Source organism: Formica exsecta, unplaced genomic scaffold (genome assembly GCF_003651465.1).
Source record: "Formica exsecta isolate Colony F162 unplaced genomic scaffold, ASM365146v1 scaffold18, whole genome shotgun sequence".
NCBI lineage: Eukaryota > Metazoa > Arthropoda > Insecta > Hymenoptera > Formicidae > Formica > Formica exsecta.
This window is the reverse complement of record NW_021849113.1, coordinates 217372-229805: the sequence shown is the minus strand read 5'-3', so window position 1 is coordinate 229805 and position 12434 is coordinate 217372. Positions and strand designations below refer to the sequence as shown.

The following is a 12434-nucleotide window of genomic DNA, read 5'->3' as shown; positions in this document are numbered from 1 at the left end:
AGCGGAGACCAACGTGCCGAGTTCCGGCAAAGCCGCTCGCTAATGCAGCCGACGACACATACTTAGCTCACCACACTATCTTTGAAGAAAATTGCCAAGTCTCGAGCGTACACGCGCATGGATTCTGGCACCGCGCATTTGTATGGCCAAAGAGATCTCTTTGAGAAGATTGATTCTTCGACAACGGGCAGACTCAACCTAGCGAGCCAAGCTTCAACCGTGGTGGAAGGAAGAGGACCTGTGAAGATACTAGTATCGGGTAACCAAAGCCGTCGAGCTTCACAACACACTTTTTGTTCCAGACTTGATAATTTCCTAAATTTCCTAAAATTGTTGATAGAGATCATACTGTCACATTCCGCAGCGACTCAGTGGTGGTTACTGATCAAGATGGAGACAAAGCTAACCAAGCTAACCGACGAGATAACTTGTATTATATTCAAGAAGAAGTCGACTGTGCGGGGGTCGTCAAGGCACGTCCACGCTCTGACTTGTGGAAGTGACACGGACGCCTGGGACACCTAAACTCCAGGGACTTGATTAAGATCATCGGTAGTCTCGATCAACAGTTATCCACCACGAAGGAGGCTGAAGACTTGAAGCGATGCGACATTTGTTTGCGGGGGAAGATGACGGCTCTCCCATTTCCAAACGGAAGCCCACCGTGTGCCGAAGTTTTGAATATTATGCACACTGATGTTGTAGGTTCTCTCCGTGTCCGATCAGCGAATGGTGCCAGATTCTTTGTTACCTTCATAGACGACATAGTATAAATATATTTTATTAAATAATTCTATTATTAAAAAATAAGCACTTCATAACTGAATGGTTTGTGAAAAAAGCTGAGTGATGTATTTTAAAAACGTAGTGAGAATTGTTACTATTTAAAATATATTATATATATAATATGTATTGCATATTTTTGTGGGATTATATTAAACTTATTTTTAATAATAATTAAAATAAAACACACTTCTCTTTCTTTCTTATAAGAGTATGATGAAAAGGTTCATTTTTTATAAAATTTTTAATTTTTTGAGAAATGTCTGTATACATTGTAACTTTCGCAAATTTTGAGATATCAGGTTAAATTTTTTTACATGTATAAAGTATTATTAAAGGATGGTTGCTACTGAATTTGATGAGTATTGGTGAAAGGGTTTATTTTTTATAAAATTTTGAATTTTTTGAGAAATGTCTATACACGCTGTAATTTTCGGAAAATTTGAGATATCAGATTACATTTTTTTACATGAATAGAGTATTATTAAAGGATGGTTAGAGGAAGCAATGTGCAAGTTTCTAATTTGCACAACTCTACTTGTATTTATTTCTTTTTATTTATATTAAATTATGTTTTCAAATTTCGTTGAAATTATATATTCTAATCATATTCATATAAAAAACTAAGGAAAGTAGTTAGATATATAAAAAATTAACAGAAATACTATGAGAAAATAAATAATAATTTAACAAAGAATATATAATATATAAGAATATAATTTAACAGTTAATCAAATCTATTAATTAAATTGTCCTCGAATTCAACTTTCTCTGGCTGCGAATTAAATGTAACTGACTATGCATTGCGACTCGCCGGAAGTTTTAACGGAGACTTCCGTCTAGACACTTCCTGCCAATTAGTAAGCATAGCAGGATTACACTTGCTTGTATAAAAGGACTTGCGAGATTTATCAGCGCCACGGTCCTTGCACAATCCGTCAGACGGCGTGAAATTTTCGGTTTTACGTAAAGACATCTTCGACGTATTGCCAGATGCTTTCTCTCTCTTTGTTATCAAATAATTGCGAAGTAATACGTCGTCGTATTTTGGTGAGAGTTCGAGAAGTTCTTTGGCGAAAACTTTATCAAATTCCACGCGTGCTTTTCTCGTCTTTCCATTTCCTGCAAAGAAGGATATATCGGAACATTTAGATTTTTATTAATTTAGAAATTTAAATATATATATATATATATTCATATATATAATAATGTTTTTATTTATTAATAAATGTATCTCTAATTTACGACTTTAATATACATTACCGTGTATTTTCTCGTTAACGATTTCTTTTTCAGCGAAACTTTTACTGACATCAGTTTTTGATGCTCGATATTTTCTCATCGTATTGTTGAGAAATCTTAATTTTAAACAGGGATTTCCAGTTTCGTTTGTATATTGTGATGTCATTACATGCTTCGATGCTACATGCTGTAATAAAAGCTTCTTGAAGAAAGTTGTAATGACGAATTTTGACTGTAATTATTAACTCTGTCGCTGGTATAAAAACACAAAGATGTACATTAATATAAAAAGATATTTAAAGAAGTTACTCGAAAATTATATCACTAATTAAGTTTTTTGTACCATTTTTCGAACAATTTCGTCCTTTCTCCTGCATCTCGATGCTAAGGTATTTAAAATATCCTTGGTGTACGCATTTATCTTTCTCGTGATACTCGATAATTCGTTGTATTCGAGTTTAAGTTGTCTGACGAGGTAACTCTCAACTCCCGAAATCGTTATATCAGAATCGATCGCATTATTATTTAAAAGATTACAGGATACTCCTACATCCTTGACTAGGATGGCATCTTGAAAACTATCAATTTTATTACTTCTGTAACACGAATCACAAATCTTGCTTATTCAATTCTTTAATTATAAATATATCGAAAAGTTAGCGAAATAAAATAATGGAAAGAAAAATATAAACAAATAAAAGAAAGAGAAAATCTCAATAAAAATTTCAAGAATTGAAGTTATATTTGAAATAATATATCAATAGAATTGAAAGTAATATTTCTCCATTTATTATTTTTTGCATTAATTGAAAGCGACATTTTCAATTTTTTGGAAACTAAAGGACATGCGCGTTTCATTATAAGTTTCGTATTACATCTTTACATTTTTAATAAATAAAATTGCACCTATAATAAGGATATCCATAATAATCGATCCTTTGCAAGGGATCGTCCTGTATTACTACGGATTCATCGCGCGTATAATTTTTTACGACATTAATCGAATTCGATGATATCGTCGAAGCAATCGGATTTTTATCTTGCCGTAAAGGAGAAGCATTCTCGAAATTCTTCGCGCCGGAAATCGCTGAATATTTTCTTCTCTCCGACATAATACTAGATGCATCGCCCGTTTCCGGGGAGCTAATTGCGCATATCTGGAGACGCAGATTTTATTAATTAACGATACGTGATGGGCGTATATATAAGTGATAGTCTCTTATGCTCCATTATTTTATTATTAATAATATATCTAAATGAATATATATATTTTTATCACATTTATATATCATATTGTAAGTCATACACACAATAGTGATAATTACCTGAAAATATAGCGCGGAAGCAAACGTAGCGTCGCAACACGAGGGAAGATGTGAGGACAATTACTTATCAACAGATTCATCGATTAAAGAATTCGACCGATTAAAGGATTCATCAATTGTATGTAATTACCGAGATCCTGAGCTTTCTTCGGCCCATCACCGAGAAACACAAGCAGGTACCGTATTCGTGTCTTTGTCGCACTTTGTTAGACATATCCATCACATTATAATAAAATCGCGATATTACCAATCAATTTTGGAAAACGAAAAAAGAATTAATATTTCCTTGTTTGGCCTAAATAGGGGGTTATATTCACCTCTCAATAAAGCGATCGAGATTAATTCTTGACTGCAACCTGTAGGCAACTTCGTTTACGCTTGTTCAGAAATCTATTTTCTACAGTATGTATAGAGTGTTATATACTTTAACTTCTTTCTTAAATATGTACTATAAATTAAAATTTGCGCTTATCAATAAAAAGCCAATTTCTTGAGGAAATATATATGTTTTACGTAAACAAATGCCGAAGAAAATTGCACTGAGATCTAAGCGGTCTTCCTCTAGATTTTAAAATGTTATGTATTATTAATTTTATGACAGATCCGCCATTGAACTGATTGTAAATAAGGAATTCTACGCCACTGGTGGCTCATTTTCTACGGCCGACAGTTGCGGCTTACACGATAACGATGACGATGGCGGCGTTAACAGATTAACATCGTCTTCATGGCTTTGGGCGCCTATTGGCTTTAAGGCATTGAAATTTCATTTGATATTTTATCGGTTTTTAACTAATTAGTAAAATACAAAAGGCAATTATCATTTAAAAATACGAAAATATAAATTTTATGTGAGTATATTTATATTAGTTATATAACTATATATATTTCTATACACGAAAAATTTTATTGTATGAGAGCGCGATTCTTGTGACATTAGTTTTTCCAATGAGATTCTCTCGGTTCAATATCCGAGAATGATTCTCTCAAACTTTGCTCTTTTACAATTTTTCACAATTCTCGACATAATAATATGAGAATAGTAATAAAAAGGTGAGATATGTTTCGATTTTTAATACGGCAAATTTTTTTCTGCTTTTGCAATTTTTTCAAAAGTTTAAAATATTTCAATTTTTGTATATCACGGGCCCAGAAAAGGCCCATACTGGTATACATCACTGTACCAGTTCGCCGAGCACGGTCGAGGAACAGGTCGCGACGTCGCGGCCCCGACAGTCTTCGGCGTTTCGTTCGCCAGTCATCGTCGGATCCGTCTCTCTGGGTCCTCTGATATCTCGCGCGAGGATGTGCAAGTCTTAGTGCGCAATTCATCGTCCGAAGAGAACCTTCAGAAATCTGTGTAAAGGATCTCTCCAAGAATTATACTTGCCACTCTGGAAGATTCATAGCGGTCCCAGGGATCGCGATGTCTTTGAACACCGCGTTCGGCTCGAGTCCGATGAGAGTCGTGAAGAAAATTGATTATTAGTGACCAGTACCCAAAAAGATTGATTGCTGATTGATAAATATAATATTATTAATATTGGAATATAATAAAATAACCGGTTAGATTTAATTACGATATTGTTGTTATTAAAATATATTGTATTTTATCGATATTGAAATAATTTACAGGAATGATAAATAACTATTCAAGAATCCAGAGAAAGTAGCGACGATCGCTGATTCGCCATCGGATTCGAGAAAGTTGTATATCGCTTTGCGCGATATGTCGGGGACTCAAGTGACATTTTCGCTTCTATTTCTGAACTAAGCTCGTTCGCTGCAACGATTGACCGGAACATTTGATCGGAATAGTAATGTGCGGAAAAGGGTATCAAGTCGATACCAAAAAATATATTGCAGCTCGTTTATTAGTGAAAGCGCAGTGATCGAAAAAATTAAGTGGAAAAAATGCACAGAGAGAAGACAGAACCAGAGCGAATTCGCGCGATTGATAAGAGGAATCATGGCATAAATAGATAAATAATAAATATAATAGCGATAAGAGCAATGACATTTGTGACGCAAGGATAACCAGTGACTTTATCAGCTCGATATCGGTCCGGAGTCTGGTTATCACAGTTTCCTTTAATGAGGGTTTATATATAGAGATTAGATGGATGGTATGTGTCAAGACTAAAGGAGAGTGATTTTTGTGAATATCGAGACGAGTGAGATCGCGGCGTGGATCGAATGAGACACGTATCGAATGGAGTGACGCCGGGATTTCTCGCAGATCATCATCGTCGTGGATCATCGATGTAGCGCGATGTCGGTCTGGTTGCCTGTCCTGGCGGCGACGCTGTGCCTCTGGATGAGCGCTGGTGAGTTCAATGCGAGATCCCGCCGTACGCGCCGGGATTGGCAGATTGAGATATATTTATGTCTTAATGATTAAATTTAAAAAAATTATAAATCTATATTGCTGTCATTTTAATTAATGGACTCAAATTAATAAATAATTAATTAATAACGAATATTTAAAAAATACACTAATTCTGGAAAATTATAGTAATTAAAAGCATCTTCGCGAAATGATATGATGATTAATGCTCTAAGATCTCTGAGAAATCGGAGGATAGCAAGAGATCTATAAAGTAGCAGTTGCGAAATAATTAGGAATTCAGAAAACCGAGAGAATCTTTTACAAGCATTCCATGAAGCCGAAGATATGTCGCCAAGAGTATCCATAGCTTCCTAGATGAAAAATATCCGTGATACTCGTTTTTATTTATTTTAAACTATTCTTTTATAATGATGCAATATCTTGGAGCAAGAATGTTTACAATGTCCGCAATAATTCCAAACGAGATAATTTCGAAATTACTGATTAATATATATATTATACATTTTTTCTAAATATAATCTTCTAACATCGCATATTGCAGCTTTTTTGAGAAAAAGTATATATGAGATGAGTTATACAAATATTTTTTTTCTAATATATATAATATCGTGGAGAAAGCTGTGCGCATTCGCATGTATAAAGATATTAGAACAATCGTTAGTGCATTATTTAAACACGCGACGTATTTTTTTATCAGAAAGAGAAAGAGAGAGAGATAATTTCTTTTTATTTGCATAAAACAACGGCTGTTTCGAGATACAAACTTGCAGAATTATGTTCGATACAGATATATTGCCTTGGATATGCCAACGATACCTTTCTCTACAAATCGACTATATGTGCTATAATAAAAGATATTTGCTGTAACAAAACATCTTTCGTAGTTTCAGATTTTACACAGTAACTTATTACAGTACTTCAACTTTAATTTTTTTGTAAATATCCTTATAATAAATTTTAGATATAATTATTGAAGATTCCTTTAATATTTCTTACATAAATTATTTGTAAATTCGCAATAAAATGAGCATATAATAAATATTGAAATATGATATAATATCTCTTTTTAAATTATCATAAAGTTTTATTCATTTCTTTTTAAATTAATTTTGCATAGATATGATATCAAGGCTATACATCTAGACAAATTTAATATGTGAAATACCAAATATTGTCACATCGGCCAATCTCATATATGCCAAGGCATCATATATGTCACTACTCATGACTGTTCTCGATAGCGAATGGTCGGGATTTGAGCAAGTAGAAAGTCCATAATATCTCAAGAAAGTCTTGCGAAGGCCTTTCAAAGTCGGCCTTTTGTCAAATCCCTCTTCCTCAACTCAGATAATTGCCGAAGAAAGCCAGAGAGCAACCGATCGCTCGCGCACGCGGTAACAGTTGCGACACGATTACGAGAATGTATGTTCGAGCGCAAGAATGCAACAAGAGGAGGAAGATGACGGATATTTTGCATGTATACGAACATACCGACAATCGTTTGAACGTTAAAGACTTTAATTAGTCGAGTGCGCAAATAATTGCAATCGAACCTCGTAATTGCAATCGAACCTCGTAATTGCAATTTAATTCCTGGCATCCTGTAAGATGAGTTCTATGGCCATTTTAGTTCGTACAAAAAATAACAAGAAAACAAAATACCTTTTAAATAGTAATATTGAAATATCTTATCGATCGATATGTGTGATTTATTTAAAGTGACAGATAATAGAAATTATATTTTCGTAAAACGATATTTCTGTAATAGATATTTTATATATTTCTAAAAGAAGAGAAATTCTCGTTATTCTTATTTATATATATGTATAAAAAATATATATATTTACACAATTTATTTTATATTCTAGCGCCAAGAATAAGCGACATATCGAATAATCTAGGATAAGCGAATGTAAATGCATTTCAAAGTTTAAAATCACGCATAAATATGTGTTGCATCTTCTGTCGATCGCTTGTACTTGCATCACGTTTGACATGATTAATCCTTCGAAGAATAATTAACTACAGCCAGGAAGCATGCGGTTTTGCGAATAATTACAGCTACTTTGACACTAGCTCTTCTTTCATGCTGAGGGCAATCATTGATGATTTAACCATCTTTCTCGATAAAATGTAGCACTTCACAAATATATAATTTTTTAATTTTATTTACCTTTTTATTTTTTATATTGATTAATTTTGAATTTATTTATATTATTTATTTTCTTAAATTTTTTTTCTTGTATTATAAAATTATCACGAAATATTTGTATTTCGGGCAGTAGTCTTCTAATATTAATATTCGAAAAATTGATCTATTTAGATTTCAGCACTGAACTAGTCAGAATTTCTCGAGATACGCTGCTTGAATATTTCAATATCATTCGAAAGTTCGTACAGCAGAATAGTAACAGTTCTCGCTATGCACAGTGTGTACTACACACGGTAGCCACCGGAAAAATAAAGGCGGACACAATCTACGCATGCCAGAAATACTGGCATCGGTCTCGTGTAAACCTTCTCTTTGCGTTCTTAGTAGCTGATACCGCATGATAAATTCTAGGGAACTTTTTATCATGATTTAATTTTTCTGGATAAAAAAATAATTTATCTTACTCAATAAATACGGTATTGTTGCAAGAATGTATGTATTTTTCTCCTTGCAATGTGTCTAATTTGTAAAAATGGAAGGTAGAATGAATTAAATTTCTTTACGAAATTCATAATAGTTTTTGTAAATAAGTGAAACGGTACTAGGAAGGTCGAGGAAAACGCGTGCGAATGTGCGAGGACAAATTTTATTCTCAGCACGGTGAAGCAGTGACACGATCGCAAACTCGTGAGACACAGATATTAATATGTTGCACCTGGCGGTGGCATAAACGGGACGCAGACACTCGGCAAAAACTGACGGTCAGGCTTTACAATAAGAGTTTGCCTTCGTTTAATCCTTTTCAAAGGCAAAGGCAAATGTCCGTGTTTGAAACAGCTCGAGAAGTAGTATACTTATAATTAATCCAATAATTATTTTTAATGCAAATAGAAGTAAATTAATAGCCACATATTTTTAAAATAATAAAAAATTTACAAGAGATAATATAAATATACTTTGTTTATAATATCATTAATATATTTGAAGGAGATATAGAAGATCGAGTCATATATTTTTCACTTTTTAAGATTTATTATGAAATTTGAAAAGACTTCTGAAATGCACAAATTTCGAATAAAATGCGTGAATTATTTTAAATAGATATTTTAATGAAAAATGTTCAATATAAGTTTTTTTAGTATTTTCCATTTAATACGATCTTTTATAAAAAAATAATAATTATCGCGATTACTTGCCGTTCATTTCATTCTTCAACAAATGGTTAAATACATATACCGATTAAAAAATCCTTTCTATACTTTTAGTAATAATTACAATAAAATATATTTCTCTGAAAAAAATGTATAAAAAGAAAATTGATGGTAAAATGATTGATATAATAATTAAATAATTGATAGTCAGATTTTTATCTCATTTAATCCCTTTCTATTTTTAGTAATAATTACAATAAGATATATTTCTCTGAAAAAAATGTATAGAAAGAAAATTGATGTGGTAAAATAATAGGTATAAAAATTTTTTTTTTAAATAAATTAATAAATTGCAAATAAAAAAATAGATGGTTCAGAGAAAGAAGAAAAGAGAATTGGAAGTGAAAGAGATCCTTGTATGAAATTATATCGGGTCCGGTATTTTTCGCGAGAGTATTATAACAACGTCCAAAGCGCAGAGACAGTCGTACAAATCGGGTCACCAGACACCGAGCAAGAACCCATACCTAACCTTCACTGACACCAAGACTCGTCGACCATGTCGACGATGGAGGGACCAAACGCGTTTCCACTGACTCGTAGAATTCTTCGCGATAGCGCGGTCTTTGTGCCATCGTCTTCTTCGCGCGCGCGTTATATCGCGATTTATTGGTCATGTGTTTATTCGCGTCTAGCTTTTCTACAATTCTGATTGCCGTGGAGAACAAGTTTTCTCCGAAAAAAAATCCGACTGGTCTTACAAAATGGCATAAACATACAACAATTGAAGCGGAAAACCTGAGTCCAAAGAAAAAAAGCATAATATTATAATATATAAATGTAAATCTCATAGAAAATGAAATCAACATATACAAGTCATTTATAGTTAAAAAATTCGAATTTTAAAAATTGTTAATTTATATTATTTTTACACAAAAGCTTTACATATTATATTATCCTTTTTAATTTAAATTATAAAATGTTTATTCAATTTTTTATTTAATATTTTAGCGATAGTATTTTTTTTTTAATTCTCAGGATAAATATTTACTCGAGCATAAATCCGCTTTTAATAATTTTGATTTAACGCACAGAAAATAAGCTCATCAACAGAGCGAATGCAAATGCTACGATGTTATTATGCGGTCATAAGTTCGTTTTATACGGGCATTCTTTTCAGCAGATAAGAATTGTTCGTAACCAGTCCTAAACAAATCCTTCGGCATTTTTACAGACTACTTATTGCGCTTATTCGTGCATTTATTTCGACGATGTTGCATTAAGGAAAAATCCGCTTATGTCATAAGCGACGAGTGTTGCAAGCAACGGTTTCATTGTCTCGACAATGAATACGAAACGTGTCGGTAATAATTATTTCTTTGAGATAAAATTCCCTAAATAATTTACAACCGAATTTTTAATACAAACTCAAACGGTCCCAAAAAAGGACCGAAACGTTCGTTAATTATAAATTTGTAATGTCGTAAATCGACACTTGGCTAATCTAATTTAAATAAAGTATGCGCACCAACTCCAGCGCTGGCTCTTACTTGCCATTTATTTATGTTTGAGTTTATATAAATAATCAAGTATTAAAATAATTTGCAACTTTATAAATGTGAGTATATACATAATATGTGTGTATATATAAATTTTATTATAATAATATAGTATTAATTTTTTTTGATATAGTACTAATTTTTCTGATTATTATTAAATGCGAATATATTAATTTTGATCAAATTAATTATGTGACGATAATTAATTCTAGGCATTTTTTTGACATGGACGACTGTTGCTGGGCACAATTACTTCCACATGAGAGATAACTTTCGCATGTACTACTTCGATCTCAGTATGTTATCCTCGAAGAATTGGCGTATCGTGCACGTAATGAGCCACCATATGTATCCTAATACTTTATGGGATTATCAGATTTACGAGCTGGAACCGTTTCTTCAATGGCTCCCTCATAAGGATAAATCCTACTTTGCGGGTATCATAAGCCAGATCATCAGTCCTATCGTCTGGATGTTATTGTTTCTCTTGGAAGGCTTCAAACGGTAATAGTTAATTTCACATCCGTTCGTTGAAATTTAAAAAAAATTAATCTATATCTCTTCAAATCTAGATTTTGAGTTCTACATTAATTTTGTTTTTTTTATTTCAATATTCTGATTCTTATTAAGAATTTATATAATTTCAATTTCATTATATGATTCTTGTCATTAATTATTAAATATATATTTTTATAATTTTTATATATATAAATTTTTTCTTAAACTTTAAATATACACATACTTGTGATATTTTTTGATACCAAGAAATTGTCCGACAGAATTTCAAATCCGACGATCTCGATATTGTAATAAAGGTTTTAATCGTTTCTAGATACTACTTGGTATTCAAGGAATATGGAGTCTTTGAATTTCGTGACTTTGTGCCGTTTCTGCTGCCTTTATCGATGAGTTTGCTAGCGCCCAAAGTTCTCGTCGCATTCAAACTGTGGCTGATAATGCTGCTGATCAGTAGCGCTCTGTTCGGTTTGATTGGCTTCAACGCGGCTCATCATCATCCCGATATTTTCCACGACGGTGATATCTATAGGTTACACATTGATCGTGTTTTATTACTTTAAATTATCGAATCGTTCTAATAATTGGTCTTACATTGCTCTTCTCCCACTATAAATAACTAATAATAATAATAAGCTTTTCTTTTATATTTTTAGTTTCTGGCTAAAACTATATATAAATTTAATATTTAGTTTCAATTTAAAAAGTTTTTATTATAACTTTAATTTTAATTTTGACATTATATAATTCTAATTCTGACTTTTAATTTAAATGTAATTTGATAATAATTTTTTTTAAATAGCAAGATGATTCTAGCATCTTTATTATAGATTTCAAATGATATAATAAAGTATTCACAATTTTTCTAATTGTCATTTTCCTAATATCCTCAAGGAATGATCTGGACTGGGGTTTGCTCGAGATGGACGCAGTACGCGATCGCGAGGTGATCGATGACTCGACCTTCCTGGCGCTCACGAACTTCGGTTCGCATACACTGCATCATCTTCTGCCCACTGTGGACCATCACTATCTGCAACTGTGCGTGCCCGCTTTTCTGCAGACGTGCAAGGAATTCGGCCTCAATTCGGACAAATGGACGCAATGGGAGCTTCTTAAGGGACAATTCAGGCAACTCATGCGAACCGAAACGAAAAAGAATCATAGATAGTGATTCTTATCTTCGACACAAGACAGTTCATTAAATTCTGTAAATTTCTTATATAAAAATTTCTTATACATTGTTTCATATAGTTTTTGACATAAACATGGTTGAATAATAATAACTGTAATAAACTCTAATTGAATTTCTTCAAAGTAACGTAAATCAATAAGAGATTTTATAAATCAAGATTA

General features: G+C 32.5%; 2 protein-coding genes across 2 annotated transcripts in view; both read left to right on the top strand.

Annotated features, from left to right (window-relative positions):
- The first annotated feature begins 4584 nt into the window (after positions 1-4584).
- Positions 4585-12434, top strand: part of LOC115233632 (tyrosine kinase receptor Cad96Ca) — a 24380-nt gene continuing 16530 nt past the window's right edge. The window contains exons 1-2 of the mRNA XM_029804171.1: positions 4585-4710; positions 4986-5677. Coding sequence (XP_029660031.1) covers positions 5623-5677 — 55 coding nt within the window. The 5' untranslated portion in view covers positions 4585-4710; positions 4986-5622. The remainder of the gene's footprint in view (positions 4711-4985; positions 5678-12434) is intronic.
- Positions 10758-12428, top strand: LOC115233633 (cytochrome b5-related protein-like). The gene is made up of 3 exons (XM_029804173.1): positions 10758-11066; positions 11395-11610; positions 11973-12428. The coding sequence occupies exons 1-3, from the start codon at positions 10822-10824 to the stop codon at positions 12247-12249; spliced, it is 738 nt and encodes a 245-aa protein (XP_029660033.1). The 5' UTR covers positions 10758-10821; the 3' UTR covers positions 12250-12428.

Bases quoted from the DNA above. Each gene is read 5' to 3' on its own strand.
- LOC115233633 (XM_029804173.1), top strand. From the start codon at position 10,822: ATGAGAGATAACTTTCGCATGTACTACTTCGATCTCAGTATGTTATCC. The intron at 11,067-11,394 runs GTAATAGTTAAT...AATCGTTTCTAG, and splicing joins CTCTTGGAAGGCTTCAAACG to ATACTACTTGGTATTCAAGG. The intron at 11,611-11,972 runs GTTACACATTGA...AATATCCTCAAG, and splicing joins CACGACGGTGATATCTATAG to GAATGATCTGGACTGGGGTT.